The sequence below is a fragment of the Dreissena polymorpha genome, chromosome 15 (assembly GCF_020536995.1).
Source record: "Dreissena polymorpha isolate Duluth1 chromosome 15, UMN_Dpol_1.0, whole genome shotgun sequence".
Taxonomy (NCBI): Eukaryota; Metazoa; Mollusca; class Bivalvia; order Myida; family Dreissenidae; genus Dreissena; species Dreissena polymorpha.
The window spans coordinates 6,429,201-6,449,709 of NC_068369.1; the positions used below are offsets into that span (position 1 = coordinate 6,429,201).

The 20,509-nt window shown below is 36.4% G+C and overlaps 1 protein-coding gene across 1 annotated transcript in view; it reads left to right on the forward strand.

The window, feature by feature from the left end:
- The window catches only part of LOC127860689 (major facilitator superfamily domain-containing protein 6-like), a 42,120-nt gene that overhangs the window by 9,352 nt on the left and 12,259 nt on the right, over window positions 1-20,509 (forward strand). Inside the window, exons 2-5 of the mRNA XM_052398929.1 lie at window positions 13,588-14,973; window positions 15,779-15,886; window positions 16,221-16,382; window positions 17,276-17,358. Coding sequence (XP_052254889.1) covers window positions 13,656-14,973; window positions 15,779-15,886; window positions 16,221-16,382; window positions 17,276-17,358 — 1,671 coding nt within the window. The 5' untranslated portion in view covers window positions 13,588-13,655. The remainder of the gene's footprint in view (window positions 1-13,587; window positions 14,974-15,778; window positions 15,887-16,220; window positions 16,383-17,275; window positions 17,359-20,509) is intronic.

Genomic DNA, 20,509 nt, shown 5'->3' on the forward strand with positions numbered 1-20,509 from the left:
CATGAAACTTCATAGATACATTGATCATGACTCGCAGATGACCCCTTTTGAGGTCACTAGGTCAAAGGTCAATGTCACGGTGACCCGAAATAGTTAAATGGCTTTCGGATGATAACTCAAGAACGTTTATGCCTAGGATCATGAAACTTCATAGATATATTGATCATAACTCGCAGATGATCCCTATTAAATTTCAGGTCACTAGGTCAAAGGTCAAGGTCACGGTGACCCGAAATAGTAAAATGGTTTTCGGATGATAACTCAACAACGTTTATGCCTAGGATCATGAAACTTCATAAATATATTGATAATGACTCCCAGATGACCCCTAATGATGTTCAGGTCACAAGGTCAAAGGTCAAGGTCACAGTGACTCATTACAGTAAAAAGGTTTCCGGATGATAACTCAAGAATGCTTACGCCTATGATCATGACACGTCTTAGGTACATTGATCATGACTCGCAGATGACCCCTATTGACTTTCAGGTCACTAGGTCAAAGGTCATGGTCACGGTGACTTGACACAGTAAAATGGTTTTCGGATGATAACACAAGAAAGCTTACGCCTAGGACCATGAAACTTCATAGGTACATTGATCATGACTCGCAGATGACCCCTATTGATTTTTAGGTCACTAGGTCAAAGGTCAAGGTTTCAGTGCCAAAAAACGTATTCACACAATAGCTGCCACTACAACTGACAGCCCATATGGGGGGCATGCATGTTTTACAAACAGCCATTATTTCAAAAATGTTTTCATGTAGTATACTTACCGGTATATTGATATTTACAACATTGATGCATATGAATGAGACTTTACTGAAATCATTTTAATGATACTGAAATCATGACAGTGAATTAATACTGATAATCATTTAATATATTTTGCTTGATACAATCATGTACATCTATATCAAATGAGATCATACTGTAACTTCAGTGATGAATTTCAGTGAATTAAATTAAAACCCAAATATAAGTAACTCCTATATCTCTCCCGCAGCGCGCACACCTAAACATCCTCTTGTGTACCTATCCATATCCAGATAAAAAGATATGATACATAATTATGTATCATATTGTTCAGAGGGGATGATTTAACCTCTGTTGTATCAATGTATTGTTTTACTTCTTTAGTCAGTGTGTTTAAAGATATATAAACATAGCTCCACTGTCTTTACTTCATTCAATGAATATTTCATATCCTGATCTCTTTTTCTAATGGATATTTTAACTAGTTCCTACATTCAATACAGTCAAATATATGTTAAGTAGTATCTGTACACATTGGTAGATTAAATTTGTACATCAAATATTATTTTTTAATTGTTTTAAAAAGATAAAGTTCAAATGTCCATACTAGATTAATTTAGAACCTTAGTCATGTCACGGAGATCTAGAGTCCGTGGTCATGTGGTAATTAAACATTTTTAAATATAACCACTTTTATATGGAGTCCTGACCAGATCTCAAATGCATATCCCTTTTCTCTGTCACCCTGGTCATCTCCTATCAAAATGGCAAATTATATGCAGAACCGTTCTTAATACACAATGGTTTAATGAAAAAAATGACAATCTTTTCACATGGAAATTTCACTTTGACAGTCATGGAAAAAGAGCCTGCACAACACAGATCGAAAATACTTTTTATTTGTGGATAATCCCATATCTTGAAACTCTATGTGCATAAATATCTCAAGTCTTCATGAAATCAGGACAACAAAAATGTTTTTTAAGTCCTTAATTGACCTGGCTATAGTAATCAGATTATTATAAGCTCAATTAGTCTATTTATGTCATATGCTTTGTGTATTGTTAACAAACACACAATATTGCAGGTACATGATAGCAATAAATAATAACAAAGCCATCCATACTATAAAGGTCAATGGCAAAGCCTGTGAGAAAAAGTTGAACGCATTGAGTGTAATGACACAACATGCTCATGGTGAGCTTTTGTGATCGCTTTATGGCCGTCGTGAGCCGTCAACATTTGCAACATTAGATAAAAGGGTAAGGTCACAGTGACAAGAATGCTTACGTCTAGGATCATGAAACTTCATAGGTACATTGATCATGACTTGCAGATTACCCCTATTGATGTTTAGGTCACTAGGTCAAAGGTCAAGGTCAAAGTGACTCAAAACAGTAAAATAGTATCCAGATGATAACTCAAAAATGCTAACGCCTAGGACCATTAGACTTCATAGGTACATTGATCATGACTGATATATAACCCTTATTGATTTTCAGGTCACTTGGTAAAAGGTCAAGGTCACAGCGACTCATAACAGTAAAAATGTTTCCTGATGATAATTCAAGAATAGTAAGGCCTAGGATCATGAAACTTCATAGGTAAATTGATCATGACTCGCAGATGATCCCTATTGATTTTCAGGTCACTAGGTCAAAGGTCAAGGTCACAGTGACAAAAATGTATTCACACAATGGCAACCACTACAACTGACAGCCCATATGGAGGGCATGCATGTTTTACAAACAGCCCTTGTTTGTCTAATGTTGGTAAATGTCTCGGTCAATTCTAGGTTAAGTTTGAAAGTAGGTCATATGTGGTCCAAACTAGGTCAACAAGCCAAATCACAGAAAAGGTTAGTGAACACTCCAGAGGTCACATTTTCTTCCAGATCTTCATGAAAATTGGACAGAATGTTATCTCGATGAAATAAAGTTTCAGTTTGAAAGTTGGTAGTTTGTCAAAAACTTGGTCATAAGGTCAAAATATAGAACACTTCCTTTACCTTTCTACAGGTCACATTATCTTCCTGATTTTCATAAAAATTGCTTACAATGTCCATCTTAATCAAATCAAAAGCTGAATTTGCAAGTTGGTCATGTGCAGGCTAAAGCTAGGTTACAACTTAGTCAAATCATACACAAGTTTTTGACACTATAGAAGGAGTTTTGGGTGAGCGTTACAGGGCTATCTTGTTTTAGAACAGCCTGTAGTAAGAAAGGGAAGGTATTGCATTTGTTTCAAAAGTAACATTTTATTGTTATTGGAAGTAACTGAGCAATTATATGATGTCATAGTTTTGGATATTTTGCTCACTTGTTATGATTTGACAAGGTGAGCTTTTGTTATCACTCTTTGTCTGTTGTATTTTATCCAAAGTTTATTGTGAACACATACGATATCATTTTACAATGTTTAAATTTGGGTGTCACCTCTTTGCAAGATTCTTATAAAACTAGTCACCTCTATGATATTTTGGGTTTCATATTCTAAAAAAAAATTAGGGCACTAGGTCAAATATAAGAAAAGGTCTGTTAATACTTTAGTGGTCACATTCTCTCTCTGATCCACTTGTAAATTGGTTAGAACATTATTTTAAATGATTTCAAAGTCAAGCTTGAAAGTAGCATATTCAACATTTAGGTCACAAGGTCTAGTATCAGTGATTAACAGGTCACGTTCCAAAGTGGGTCATGTGCTTCCAAGCATTTGATCAATAACTAAAATCATTAAAATCTATGTTAACACTTACATTTTTTACCTGATCTTCATGGCAGTTGATCAGAATGTTCAAATAAATAAAAGTAAGAACTCGGTAACAAGACTCAACTAGATCGGATAGACGCAAATAGTTGGTTCATACTCACAATGCCTTTTTTTTTTATAGATCTTCATGAAAAATTAGTTAACACCACTAGGAAACAATCAGTTTCAGGTGAGCCACATTGTGCTGTTAAAGCTATCTATGTATAGTATAGATTGTTACAAAACCTTGTTTATCAATAAAAATAAATGAAAAAAATGTTTTTCTAAAAGTTGTTGTCTTGGATGATATATTCCTCAACTTATAATGTACGAAAATCTTTTGAGAAGAAAAACAAAATTTGACTATTATTATACGCCAACATACTGTGATTTGGGGCTAGCACAGGAATTCTCAAATATGTTACTCGAAAAATAATGGGTTAGCATATTGTTGCTGTTTAATCCAGTTGTCTGGACCATTACTCCCAAAAGAATTATAAGTTCAAATATGAGATATTTAGGTAAATAAATCTCATTGAAGGGAGTGCAGTGTCCAAGAACGAAAACGATTGCACCACAACCATTAACTATTGACCTGCGGATAAATGACAAGCAATAAAAATTACACAATTAAGGTGATGTAGATTAACTTAAATGGATGCTTATTTATTTTATGCTTTCCGGTGATTAATGCAGAAATATCAGTAAAATAAACTGGTATTTTACTGTTTTAAACAGTGAAATATAACAGTGAAAATATCGATATTTTTCGCTGTTTTTCTTGAAAATCGATATTCCACCGAATCCAACAAATATCCTCTATATATCCATCCTCTTTAAAAGCATCGTCAAACCAGTACTTTCAGTATTTTAATCGTAAGGGGGTTTAATGCATTTGCGTAAAGTGTCGTCCCAGATTAGCCTGGGTAGTCTGCACATGCTAATCAGGGACGACACTTCGCTTTAATGGTATTTTTCGTTTACAAAAAGTTTCATCTTAGGAAAAATCAAGTGTAGGGGGAAAGTGTCGTCTCAGATCAGACAGATCGGACTTCACAAGCGAATCTGTGACGACACTTTACGCATATGCATTAAACCCCCTTTTCATAGAGCACGACCTATATATTTGAGGCTCTTTGTGTTTTACTCATGTCCTTATTTTTGTTTGGAATCTATGCTCGACACTGTTTAAAGTAATAAACAAGAGCATTGTGTATCTCTTTAAATCCATGTTACCAGAACACATGTAGCGTTCAAATGTTGGCTATTGCTATAAGGAACATGTATTGTTTGTGTGTTAACTTCTTTTTTCGAAATATATTACGTAATATTCGTTGACTTAAAGCGATTATGGGCTTTCAAAGCATGTATTCCTAACAAGTTAACGGATGTAATACATAACGTGGCAATATAGTACCGATGGTGTTACTGTATCCTAACTTGCTGAGAATCTGATTCTGTCCTATTTCCCCGAATAAATGAACTATTCACGAAAAACCTATTTCGTTTCCATAGGAACCGGTTAAGAATAACCAATAGTTGTATTTCATTCTGCGGAAAGCTTATCAGATGTTTATAACCAATTAATGCTTCTTTAAGTACGTTCTTATTGTATCGATTTACCAATAATACAACGTATAAAGGGCAATTTAACGGAAAGTCGGGCAATACATATACCTTGTGCACCACGCCGTTAAGAACTTTATTTTTTCAAATATCTCAAGTAATTGAAATACATTTTCAAACATCTTTAGTGCATAATAGACAGTTTTTTTTAACAGTTTGTGCTGATATATTAATGTATTAGAATAAATCCTTAAATATGTCTGAAATCGTTGACACAATTTCACGTTGCGTGCAGCATTACCATATACATGTACACGAATGCATTAAATATAATTTTTGAACAAGAACACATGTTTATTTGATAAAGTACTTCTGACATATTTCACATTTTCATGAGAAGCATAAACATCTGTTCATGTATGCACTAGTTGAAATTCTTAAAAAAAATGTTCTAAAGAGGTATCTGAAAAAAGCACCACTTTCCGGTGTGTTAACGTTTAATTGGGAACCCACAAAGTCACGTGATCCCGCACCCTGTGTGAAGAATTCTTAGAATGCCTTCTTTGCCTTTCTTTGGCTTTAAATTACTGCACGGTCACGCAAAGTGTAGCTTTGAAAAACAGAATTTATGAAAAAAATATCAGCATAATTCAGCGAAGTTCCATTACATGAGCACGATTGTATTAAGGTCAGGTCTTTTATATGGAAATTTGCAATAAGAAATGTCCTTTTACTTACGGACAACACGCACATAGCAACACAGGCCATATAAACAGTAAAATAAGATGGCTGCCCTCGTAGCCCATGCAAAAGCAGAAAAATGCTTAATAACATTAATTAAATATAAAAATGCAAATTAATGGGACTTGTTCAAAGTTTGACAAAATTACAATTTTCAAATCATTGTTATAGATTCAACAAGGTAACCTATGCTTTATAGTCAAACACGCGTAATAACATCCATAACAAACATATTAAACATACTCGCTCGTTTCTTGATATTCATCCATCGAAATCGTTAAAACAAACGTGTGTCACGCTTTTAATTGATAGCTTAGCAAAAACAGTCCACAAATTTTTAAGTTTGCATTCTATGCTGGTAATGAGAAGGCTTTTTTCGGTTAACCGGTTAATAACCGGTTACGGTAAACGGTTGACCGGTTAATGTTTTTGTAACCTCTTGCATCCCTACTTTTTGGTTCTACAGTTACCGTTTACAATCGTAATTACAACGTTTTCTTTTTAGTTTAACATTTTATTTAAGCTCGATTGCATCGAAAGCCTTAGGCTGATAGAAACTCTATCGAGAACGTTTCCTGGGCCTATAACCAGTACTTGGTGTCTTTGTGGCAGATCTAGAGAACATCTCCCCGAGTGGGGATCGAACCCGTGACCTCCCGATTTCAAACTTTTCCAAATATAATAGCTCAGTTAGTAAACTAATGTTCTGTTTTTTATAACACGGAAATATGTTAACAAGTCCCTTTAATACACCTTCCAATAAGAATATGTACAAAGATCATAATACCAGTGAGTGGATATATTCTATTTTGATAACACGCGTTTATTATAAAATAAAAATTATAATAACCAAATATCAAAATCCCCTTCCTACCAAAAGTTCTCATCTTATTTCAAATTGGCATGCAAATGAATGACGTATTACATCTTCTGTGTGAAAAGTTTCCGTTTCCAGTTTGCTGTATTTAGGGTTGCTAGCGAAGGTATCAATCGTTATACATCGGCTATCTCCGGACTACTCCGGACTCATAAATCATTGATTTATGGAATAAATCGCCTGCTGATCAAGAGTGCGAGGGTATATCAACGAACTGGTTTGTCAATCTTTGTGTCATTTACTGGCCGCTTTTCCAGTCTGGACAATAAACAATACTTCAAAAAGATCTCAATATACAAGAAACAGCAAAATAAGACTTCCAATCCCTAACCTAGCAACGGTTTTGCACTTTAAGTAATTGCGATTTGTTATGCGCTCTAAGCTCTCTCGTGGGTTTGCAATCAACATACTTCAGTCTGTTTGCAAACCGATGTGGGAAGAACGAAGGCGTGTAATCTTGTTAATGCTTCACCAGTAAGGAAGAAAAGGTCATTTCGTTACTGGATTTCATATTGAATATGAAGGCCGTTGTGTGAAACAAACTCTGGTTCTAATAGATGTTTAGTCCACACTACTATATCCAGGTGATCAGGAATACAATTTTAAAATTCAGTCATGATAATAAATAGACATGTTTTTTTTCTTCTAAAGATGGCATTGCTTTTTTTTTATACGTGTCGTTATATATTGATATATTTATGTTTAAGCTCTTTATACATGTATCATAATCAAAGTGCCAGTATATGATATACGAGCATATTAGCTACATACACTTACACATGGGCCGTGCTCTGTGAAAAAGGAGTTTAATGCATTTGCGTAAAGTGTAGTCTCATATTAGCCTGTACAGTCCGCACAGGCTAATCAGGATCGTCACTTTCCGCCTTAACAAAATTTTGTTAAGAAGAGACTTTCTTTAAAAAGAAAATATCATAATATCATAAAAGCGGAAAGTGCCGTCCCTGATTAGCCTGTGCGGACTGCACAGGCTTATGTGGGACGACACTTTACGCACTTGCATAAAATCCTCTTTTCACAGAGCACGGCCCACATTATTAAGTTATTGAGCGGAAACTGACGCTGACTCAAGTATACCAAAATGGAATCCAAAGCATGGTCTGCATGTAATCTACCAATGAACACGAGTTCAGCACAAAATCTCCATCAAAACTCAAGTTACTAAGCGGATACTTCATTCAAAAACCTGATTGAAACACTTGAGTCGTGTTCTGAGAAAACTGGGCATAATGCATGTGCGTAAAGTGTCGTCCCAGATTAGCCTGTGCAATCCGCACAGGCTAATCAGGAACGACACTTTCCTCCTAAATTCGATATTTGCTAACAAGAGACTTCATTTAAACGAAAAATGTCATAAAAGCGGAAAGTGTCGTCCCTGATTAGCCTGTGCGAACAGCACAGGCTAATCTAAGATGAAAATTTATGCACAAGTATTATGCACAGTTTTCTCAGAACGCGACTCACTTGTTTGTACGGTACAAATGAAAACGCATTTATACGTACATAGCTTGATTACCTACACGAACTTAAAGAGTCCTTTTCACAGATTTTGGCATGTATAAAAGTTTTTCATTTAATGCTTTATATTGATAACTGTAAACATTGGATCTAAAGAGCTCCAGAAAAAAAACAAGAAGAAAATTACAGAAAGAAAAAAAGTAACCCTCAACTGGGCTCGAACCACTGACCCCAGGGAGTAAAAGTCTGACGCTTAGACCAATCGGCAATCAGTGCTCACACAATGTGGATGTATTTTATATTTTTATATAAGCGATCCTCGTAGTGTCCCAAAATATAACGACAACAGTAGAACTCTCCAAATTATTCAATTGTTTCACGTTGCAACGCTTTGTAATGTTCAGGTTTTTAAATCGCCCAAAGATGCATAAAATGGATATTTTAGAGCATGGTAAATCTTCAGTATTACTGTTTCGTCACAAAAATCATAACTAAAATTAAAATTTGCGAATCTGAAACAACTTTTTTCTAATTTTGTCAATTTACCTAAACGTGAAAAGGCCCCTTTTCTAAAGCCGCATATGGCAGAAGACCTATTTTCTCATGCCGCATATGACAGAAGAGCCTTTTTCTCAAGCCGTATGTGACAGAATACCCGTGTTCTCATGCCGCGTATGACAGAAGACCCTTTTTCTCATGCCGCGTATGACATAATACCCGTTTTCTCATGCCGCATTTGAGATAAGATCCATTGTCTGATGTTTCTCATATGTTGTTAGCTTACTAATGCATTTCCTGTGGTCTGCATTAGCACACCCGAATATGGTCGAAGTTGGTTGGTTAAAGGTGTGATCTGCCAATTTCTCTGCAAGTCTGTGATTGTTCTTTTGTAGTTGCTCCTACATTATGTATTGCTTTTGATAAACGATAAAATGATTGCCTTTTCTTCTGTCGTGTCTATTACAGCATCCAAAATAGAGCACAAAGCGCTGGTACATTGAACTTCGTGAGAGGTTAGCAGTTCGTTAGAAGTTCAAGTACATGTAACACCTCATTCTTCGCCTTTGATATACTGTTTCGCAGTATTTCGTTGGAAGCACACACTTGAATGAATTCTCACTCATTTCTTGCTGATAATACACATCCATCATTAATCAAGATACACGTATATGTAAATCAATTTATTGAGTCTCCTACAGGACTTAGTTTGGGCTGAATTGCATCGATTGAATACAGGGAATACAGCTGGCGATTTCACATTGTTGAACATTTTATAGGTATCAAAACGGACTGATATTTTGTGATGTGAATACGCCGATATCCTCCATAATGCAATTTAAGGTATTGTTGGACGTTAACGGTTGTCAAAATTCAAACCCATGAACATTAATATGCCACTTCGCTTTTCGGGTTAAACGACATTAATTTGGACCGTGCTCTGTGAAAAGAGGTTTAATGCATGTGCGTAAAGTATCGTCACAGATTAGCCTGTGCAGTCCGCATAGACTAATCAGGGACGACACTTTCCGCCTAAACTGGAATTTTTGTTAAGAAGATTCATTTTTAAACAGAAAATTATGATAAAAGAGGAAAATGTCGTCCCTGATTAGCCTATGTGGACTGCTCAGAATAATCTGGGACGATACTTTACGCACATGCATTAAACCCCCTTTTCCCAGAGCGCGGCCCTTTTGTACTCGTAATGAGCCAATCATTATTCTAACTTGATTGCATTATTAGTAAAGATGTCTGTATAAAGGTTAATTAATACATGTATGCCTAGTGGACTCTCCCATCCTTCTAAATTGGATCAATTTAGTTCAAAATTAGGGATGTCTTGTATATTTATTTCTATATTTAGAATATTTCTTACAGAAATTTCTTTAAGCAAACAGCGCAGACCCTGATGAGACCTCGCATCATGCGGCGTCTCATCTGGGTCTTCGCTGTTTGCCAAGGCCTATTTTCTAGACGCTAGGCATAAATGGGTTAATTGTTGGAAGGTAACTGAGATGTCGTACCTCAAAATCCATGAACATTAATATTACAATTCACTTTTCATTTCAAAAGATATAAAAGTTTACTCGTGTTTGGCAAAGCATTTATCTATTTAATTGCACTATCAGTATTGATTATTGGACCTCTATTTATTTCTGCTTCTATTGTCGGTCATATCTTTGGTTCCTCAAACCATCATGATTGCAGATACGCCATCTTAGTGCGAACAAAATCCACGAGTTTTGTCTCATAGTGATCGGACGAAATGTGCAGTTTAAAATGTTATAATGTACAGTTTTGTTTGTGATGAAAAGCATCTTAAGATTGGAGTTTATTGGTAGAAAAGAAGCACATCAAACATATATGGGCTGTGCTCTGTGAAAAGGGTGTTGAATGCACAGGCTAAGCAGTGTTGACACTTTCTGCTTTTATGATATTCTTCGTTTAAAAAAAGTATTTTCTTTGCAAAAATGAAGTTTAGGCTGAAAGTGTTGTCTTTTATTAGCCGTTGCGGACTGCACAAGCTAATCTGGCTCGACCCTTTACACACATGCATTAAACCCCCTTTCTACAGAGACCGGCCCATATGTTTTATATCACCTTGGTTGGAACGCATTTAATTGAATGTCGTCTGCAGTAAACCAACGTGATTTAACTCCAAATGGCAAGCATTATGTACTTTATAACAAAAAGCTAGTATGCGAAAATGTGCCTGGTGCCATTTGCGACCACTGTAGCTCAAGACCAATGCGAGGATTGGCCGCACAATAAGGTCGGGAGCTACCCTGCCCGCTATAAAGTCACGTACTGTTTCGCGGTCTCAACAGCGTACAGCGTAGCTCCTGACCAGACTGCGCAACTGCGCAGACGCTTCGTTCGCCGCATATAGTTTAAGACCCATTTTTGAACGACGCGGGTAAAAGATAATCTATGTGAAGGTTCAGCTTCTGATTGAGAAAGATAAAAAAATGTTTACGAACGGCAGATTTGATTTGTATGTGGAATAGTCTAGCTTCTGTAGTAGTAATTGGAATAGGTTGACATTTTGATTAGCGCAGAGAATTGTCCAAGAATATCAGAAAGTAATACAAAAATATTGTCTCATCGAGTTTATTTTCCAGTCACTCGTGCTCTTTTCCAACCACCTACATACACAATATCAATACTGGACTTGTTTGACGGATCGAGCAGTACAACTCAGTCTGAAAGATTTTGTTTTGACATTGGCTGGACGTTGACTGTATTGTTTGATATAGTGTTTGTATCAATATTCACAATATTTTGAATCCTATCGCATTTAGTGAAACAGACTTCATCTAATTTACAAGAAGAAATGTTATTACATATCTGAGAATCAGATCAATAGAACCATCAGTATCGTTCGATGTTGCGGATGTAGTTGCTCAGTTTAAATTTAATAAAATGCTTTTTTTTCGCACGTATAATGTTTTAATCGAGTGATATTATATTTGTAAACTTGAATCGTGTCATTCTATGCTCGTAAACCATAGTACAACCATGCACACTACTATTACATCGGTAACAAGTTTGGAAAATATATTATTCAAGTAATGCTTTTTCGCATATTTGAATGTTCGGACCCGCGATATATATTCCGTTTTCACTACTTTATATACCCTGGAGGAAACTACTCAAATGACGCTTGATCTTTTGCATTGTTTACTAGTATTATTTGTGTCGCATTCTGAGAAAACTGGGCTTAATGCATGAACGTAAAGTGACATCCCAGATTTGCAGTCCGCATAGGCTAATCAGAGACGACACTTTCCGCTTTTATGACATTTGTCGTTTAAATGAAGTCTCTTCTTAGCAAAAATCCCATTAAGGCGAAAAGTGTCGTTCCTGATTAGCCTGGGCGGACTGCACAGGCTTATCTCGGACGACACTTTACGCACATGCATTATGTCCATTTTTTTCAGGACACGACTCATTTGATTCTGACTTGTATTAATAACGAGTAGTATTTCAATATCAACTGTATTATAACCTAGTATCATTTGAATAGAAACTTCATTAATAACTTGAAGTATTTAAATAGCAACTATATATTACCTTTGTATCATACCAATCTGAACTGTATTATTAATTACTATCATTTGGATTCAGGAACTGTCGTTAGATGTTTATTCAGTCCCTCTGCAGATCAATTTATTGAGCGCCCTCATGGCAGCGTTGTTGAAATGGCAAGTCTTATATTAAACGCAATTAGCTTGATAGAAAAAAAAGAAGAAAATGAGTTGCGTTCTGAGAAAACTGGGCATAATGCATGTGCATAAAGTGTCGTCCAAGATTAGTATGTGCAGTCCGCACAGGCTAATCAGGGGCGACACTTTCCGCTTTTGTGACATTTTTCGTTTAAATGAAGTATCTTCTTAGATAAAATCCAATTTAGGCGGAAAGTGTCGTCCCTGACTAGCCTGTGCGGACTGCACAAGTTAATCTGGGACGACACTTTACGCACATGCATTATGCCCAGTTTTCTCAGAACGCGATTCAAATAAGCCTTTCGAAACTCTTTGTAAACCAAGCCGAAAAAGTTCCGACACTAAGTATTGTATTGCAAAATCTAGGACGTATATAACTTACACACGCATTTATTAAATCACAGTAGTTTAACCCTTTATTACTTAGATACGTATTTTTACGCATTTGTAGTCCCTTGGAAAGTCATATTTAATTTAAGACCTGACTTACTGGATTCAAATATGTATGGCTTCATTTCCAACCCGTAGATACTGATGAGCAGCAAACAGCATAAAACCTGAACAGACTGCGAGTTGCTCACAGGCTGTTCTGGTTTTATGCTGTTTGCACTTAGCCATTTTCACTTTGCTTCTGAGAGGGAAAGGTTTAATTCTTACTCATCGAAACTAGACTATTGATTGGGCGATAAGCAACGATGCATCAATCTTTTGACATGTAATATCGTATTCGCAATGATACAAACAAATAGATACATCCAATGTGATACCCTACAGTAACCGAAATACACTGTGTGGCCTGTGTATGGACCACCATGAAATTCTACGACGAGTTTCAATAGGAAATACCCAATGTAATGGCAAAAGCATCATCTTGAAATAATGTTCAAATATGAGCTTTTATTTGCGCAAAAACTTAAACCCATTTATGCCTAGCGTCTAGAAAAAAGGCCTTGGCAAACAGCGTAGACCCAGATGCGGCGTCTCATCTGGATTTGCGCTGTTTGCTTAAAGGAATTTCTGTACGAAATATTCTAAATATGGAAATACGTATTCTAGACATCCCTAACTTTAGAAATAAATTGATCAAATTTAGAAGGATGGGAAAGTCAACTTGGCATAAATGGGTTAACAATTTAACATTTTAACGAAACATACAGGGAAAACACTACATTGTGAAGATATTGTTGTTTTTCTATTTCAGAAACGAAATCATTTTCAAGGGTCTTCTGTTCGAAAAAATCACTGAACAGTTCAGCTGACAAGATCCAGATGGAGCCCGTCATGGAGAAAATAAAGTCCAAAAGTTATCGTCGAGATGTTATAGATACGTTCTTCACGTATGTTGACAGGGATCTCTTCATTTGCAAACTGTTCTACTTCTTCTTCTTTGCCGCGTTCGGCTCCCTGTACCCGCTACTTGCGATCTACTTCAAGCAGCTGGGCATGAACGCCACGCAGAGCGGTCTGCTGATTGGTTTCAGGCCTTTTATCGAGTTCTGCAGCGCTCCTTTCTGGGGAGGCGTCGCCGACAGGTGGCGGAAGTGGCGTTTGCTGCAGTTGTGTTCGGTCGGGAGCTGGGTCGTCTTCACATTGGCGATGGCGTTCGTTAAACCTCCACACGTGTTTTGCTTCGGCGAGAACAACGTTACCGAAACGGATATAATCAACTACAAGCGAGATTTAATTAAGCCCGCGTATAGCTCGGTGTATTACGAACGGGAAGCTGTTAAAGATGCGTTCTTCGCTCTGTTACTGATCGTCGTCATAGGGGAATTCTTCAGCGCTCCAGCAATCACGTTCGCAGATACGGTGACCCTTTCTTACCTCGGGGAAGACACGGATAACTACGGGCGTCAGAGGATGTTCGGGTCACTCGGATGGGGTCTAAGTATGTTCTTCGTAAGCATAGCCCTGGATGGGGCAACCACCTTCCCCGGTCACCCCTGCGAGACCCAACACAAGCGCGAGAAGGACTACCTTTTATGCTTTGCCGTGTTCTCAGTATTCATGTCATGCGCTGGTATAACAGCGTTTCAGTTCAAATTTCCGGGTCAGGACACGGACATCTCTTGCTGGCCCGATGTCGTGGTGCGAATAAAAGACAAAATAGTATCGATCATACTTGGTCATAAATCAGTCGAGAGGGAAAAGCTAGTTGAAGAGGACGATGAATTTAGATTTGGACAACCTAAAAATGTCGATCCGGTACAAACAGAGAAACACGACGTTGTAGGACAGAATGGTAAAGAATTACATATTTCATTGAATTCTAAGCAAGACATGGTAACAGATGTGGTGAACAGTCCGGGAGCCACCGCTGCCGCGACTCAAAAACCTTTTGACCCAGATGACCCATTTTTGGGTCGCTGGACGGCCGTGATCCGGATGCTGGCCGAGGCCAAGTTCATCTCGGTCCTCGTCGTGATCTGGTTTATGGGGTTCGGTATCGGACTGATCTTCACCTTCCTGTTCTGGCACCTGCAGGACCTCGGTGGGAGCCCGACCCTCTTCGGTGTCGCCTCAATCATCAACCACGGCTCAGAACTGCTGGCATATTTCTTGAGCTCTCGGTTCATTGCTTCATTTGGTAGGGTCCTATATGCTGTTACAAGGTTGTAAAATACACGACCCTCGTTCTGGGAAATTTGGGCGTCATACCTATGCGTAAAGTGTCATCTGAGATTAGCCTGTTCAGTCTGCACAGGCTAATAAGGGACGAATGTATCTGCCTTTATGGACTTTTTCGTTTAAACGAAAATTCGGTGCACTGTCCCTGATTGTCTTGTGCCTACTGCACAGGCTAATCTGTGAGGACATTTTACACAATCGCGTTTAACACAGTTTACCCAGAACGAGCGTCACATAATAATTAAGCCGTGCTCTGTAAAAAAAGGGGTTTAATGCATTTGCGTAAAGTGTCGTCCCAGTTTAGCCTGTGAAGTCCGCACAGGCTAATCAAGGACGATACTTTTCGCCTAAACTAGATTTTTTTATAAAAAGAGACTTTCTTTAAACAGAAAATATAATAAAAGCGGAAAGTGTCGTCCCTGATTAGCCTGTGCGGACTGCACACGCTAATCTTGGATGGCAATTTACGCACATGCATTAAATCCTCTTTTCACAGAGCACGGCCCAATAATTAGGTTTGTTATATTCTATTAATTAAATAAAGTTGTATATATTTATACAACGCAGTGCAATCGACGATACAATATTTATTGTTAAACCGAGCAAAAGTTTGAAAAAGTTAACGTCTCACCTACACACACGCACGCACCCGCACACATGTCTATTCAGTCTATATTTTGTTCTTAAGAAGCAGTTAATACCTGAGGTGTTGCTGGTTGTCGAATCATGTTTAAAAGAAAACAATAACTGTTTTCTTTTTTCAGGGCATATAATGGTGTTGTATATGGGCCTAATTGGAAATATCGTCCGATTCATCTACATTTCCTGCCTCAACAGCCCGTGGATGGTGTTGCCCTTTGAACTTGTACAAGGTGCGTTTCTGCACATACATTTAGCCGCGCTCTTAGAAAACAAACGGTTTTATTGCATGTCCGTAAAGTGTCATCCTGATAAGCCCTTACATTCCGAAATTTCTTGAATTTTTGTTTGACTGAATTCTATTTTAAACAAAAATCCTGTCTGGACGGAAATTGTTATCCATGAATACCCTGTCAAAACTGTTTAATCTGGAACGACACTCCGCCTTAACTTGATTTTCGCTAAGAGAGGGCTTCCTTTCAACAAAAAAAAAGTATTAATATTATTTATCGGGTAAAGCAAGTTGTCTCAGAACAAGGCTCAATTGTTTCATAACCTTGATTCCAGGCTTGACGCACGCAGCTGTGTGGGCGACGACGTGTTCATATATCATGCAAGCGATCCCAGGAGACCTAAGGTCCTCGGCACAGGGTATTCTACAGGGGCTTCATCACGGACTAGGGCGGGGCTGCGGGGCCGTCTTTGGGGGAATGCTCGTGTACAGCTTCGGTAATGTTCGTGTAAAGCTCCGATAATGCTCGTGTACAGATTTGATAATGCTCTAGTACATATTCCTTTATACTCGTGTACAGATTCGGTAAAACTCCTATACAGCTTCGGTAATGCTCCAGTGCAGATTTACAGCTTCGGTAGTGCTCGTGTGCAGCTTTACAGCTTCGGTAATGTTCGTATACAGCTTCGGTAACATTCACTTTGTGTTAGCATTTGGTACGTATTCTGTTAACTGTGTCTGTATTGTTAACGTAAACTGTGATTGTTGTGGTAACGTAAACTGTGATTGTTGTGATAACGTAAATTATGTGTGTAGCGGTAATGTCAACTGATTTCGTAGTCGTAACGTTATCTGATTGCGTAGTGGTGTAGTGGTAACGTAGACTGTTTGCGGAGTGGTAACTGAATCGTTTACGGGTATAATTATCTTACATCTATTTGAAGGGTAACATATATGTTTGAGTAGTGGTAATGTGAACATTTATTTTTTAACTGGTTACGCACTGCTGTTTTAGTAGTGGAGACTTTCATTGTGGTAGATTTGTGGAAAAATACATGAATATGAGTGGTGATAATTTACATCTGTGTGTGTTGTGGTAGCTTACAACTACAACCGCTTTTAGTTGTTGCAAATCATACCTGTTTCAGTTGTGGAATCGCTACTCTATACGAGAAAGATTGACATGGAAAGAGGACCCGTCATAGTGTTAGAAAATGTGTTCATTGTAACACCATGACGAAATATTAAAATAATTATAATATGTTAATCGAAACAAGCTTGGTTTACTGTCATAAACCCTGATGAAAAAATTGATCAACGAAAAACGTGTACTCTGACTTCCATCGCACATGCTGTTGACAAGTATGATGTGTCAATTTGTATCTTACAGGTACGCGGATAACCTTCCGAGCATACGGGATATCGTGTATCTTCGTGCTGGCTGCGTTCTTTGGTCTCAATATGTATCTTAAGGTATGGTACTAACCGGTGTTGGGACTTACAGTTAAAGACGTTTATCTTCTGTTTTCATGCCATAAAATCAATTGTGAAGTAAGAAGGTATTTGTATTTTATAAAAGGCAGCAAACAATAATGCAATTATCTGAAAGCTCCATTCTTTGCTGTGAACAGCTTAAGCCTTAGACTTCTAAGCGATATAATATCATACTGTGTTGTCAATGTATACTATAAATATTGAGAAACTAGCCAGGGGACACTGAAATGTTTGCACGTTTAAACTCGAGATAGATTAATGATTATATTATATAATATGATAAAATATGATAAATGTGTAAGATATGGTAACAAATAATAAATACAAAAAATATATTATAACATTATAATATAATATATAATCATACTATAATATAATTGTATAATTATATTATATTATATTATATTATATTATTATATATTATATTATATAACATAACATAATCTTAAATTATATTTTATAACATTTTATTATATAACAATATATTATTTAACATTATATAAAATTTCATAATATAGCATTACAATCTAAGTGGAGTAATATTTAAATTTTAACAAAACCATACTCTTCACCATTGTTCCTTAAAGAACTACAATAAAAACGATCAATATTGAAAGTTTTCATACATACTAGAAGAATTTAACAGACAGACATACAGACAGACAGATTCTTTATTCAGACTTATACAAAAGTACATCGTCTTAATACACAAATATACACATGATTCTCTGTCACGTGACTACGAATAACAATAAAGCATTACATAACATATATAGTCAATTTAAAAATCAAATACAAATTAACACACACGATCGTGAGAACACAGAATTTCTTTCTAGCATTACATAACATATATAGTCAATTTAAAATACAATTACAAATAAACACACACGATCGATGGTGAGAACATAGAATTTCTATCTAGGGGGTGATGAAATATATTAAACGATATTATTAAGGATGGTATTTCTTATAAATAAAGCTTCTTTAATATATTTACATACATTAGAAATAACTAATCTATCACATGATTCTAACAACGTGTGGAATTTAAATACCGATGGCTTAACATAAAATGTACGGCTGATATATTTAAATACCGATGGCTTAACATAAAATGTACGGCTGATATATTTAAATACCGATGGCTTAACATAAAATGTACGGCTGATATATTTTAATACCGATGACTTAAAATAAAATGTACGGCTGATATATTTAAATACCGATGGCTTAACATAAAATGTACGGCTGATATATTTAAATACCGATGGCTTAACATATAATGAACGGCTGATATATTTAAATACCGATGGCTTAACATAAAATGAACGGCTGATATATTTAAATACCGATGGCTTAACATAAAATGTACGGCTGATATATTTAAATACCGATGGCTTAACATAAAATGTAGAGCTGATATATTTAAATACCGATGGCTTAACATAAAAAGTACGGCATATATATTTAAATACCGATGGTTTAACATAAAATGTACGGCTGATATATTTAAATACCGATGGCTGAACATAAATTGTACGGCTGATATATATATTTTCTTAAATCAATGTAAGAGCGGCATAAACATATAAAATGTGTCTTGTTCTGATAAAACTGGACTTAATTCATGTGCGCAAAGTGTCGTCCGAGATTAGCCTGTGCAGTCCGCACAGGCCAATCAGGGACGACACTTTCCGCTTTCATAATATTTTTATTTTCAAGGAAGTCCCTCCTTACAGAAAATCAAGTTTAGGCGGAAAGTGTCGTCCCTGATAAGCCTGTGCGGACTGCACAGGCTAATCTGGGACGACACTTTATGCACATGCATTATGACCAGCTTTCACAGAACAAGACACAAATGATATTCATCTTCTAAATCTAAGTCGTTACAACATAAACAATAACTTTCATTTCGTGGGATGTTGTTATGTGCATATCTGCCAGTTTGGATCCTCAACGGATGTGCAGAAACTTTTAATCTTACGAAAAATAAACGAAGACGTCTAGGGAGTAAGTCCAAGTATTCTTCATATTCCAAAGAGGTTTTATATAGTTTATTCATATCTAATACAGGCCTGTTATTTATTTTACCGAACCACTCTTGTTTAAAATTGTCGACAAGTCTACATTTGAATTCATTTACAAAACTATTTATTTGCACAACGTTTGGATTTTCAAATACATAACCAAATCCATAATTATTTAACATATTCTTGACATTCGTGAGCCAATTGTTATAACATTTAGTGCAATCGTTTAAGGCTTGTCTGTATACAGTTTGCATAATAATATTGTTATTGTTTACAACTTTAAACCAATATTTTATAATTTTAACAAACCAATTTATATACAATGGATCTCTACCTAATTCTCCATAAACAGCAACATAACATGTATTTATTTTAACCTTCAGCAATCGTTTGCAAAATTTTTAATGAATGCGTTCAATATCATCGGACTTCGTGAAACCCAATAATTCCGAAGCATAATTTAATATAGAATCCACAAAGGAGTCAAACAACTGGCAAAAATGTTTTGGTTTTATGTCAAAGTCGTGGCATTTTGTCAAAAATGTATTCATGGCTTTAAGGGCTTTACCAACCAAATGTTCTTGGTTTTGTTTAAAACTTCCAGTATAATTCAGCACTGTACCTAAATAGTTAAAATTATCAACAAATTCAATAACATTACCATTTTTCATTTTCTTTTAATCCTCATTTCTTCCTAAACACCATTATTTTCGTTTTTGCAGTGTTAATACTAAGACCCCAAGAGTTATAGTATAAATATAATTTATCAAGATGGGAACGGACTTCAGCAGGTGACTTGCCTAAAATAGCCATGTCGTCAGCAAATAATAGTAAATTCAACACAATATAATCTATACTCAATCCAGAGTTAATATTATCTTGTAAGAAAAGTTCAAGGTCTTCGACAAATAAAGAAAACAAAATCGGCGACATTACCTCCCCCTGCCTCAGTCCAACCGCATAACTTAAATAATCTGAATACGGTGAACATGCATTTGCATACATATCCTTCACAATTCTAAGCAATTTGCCTTGAATATCAGACTTAAACATTTTCAACCATAATGCATTGCGGTATATGCTATCAAAACATTTCA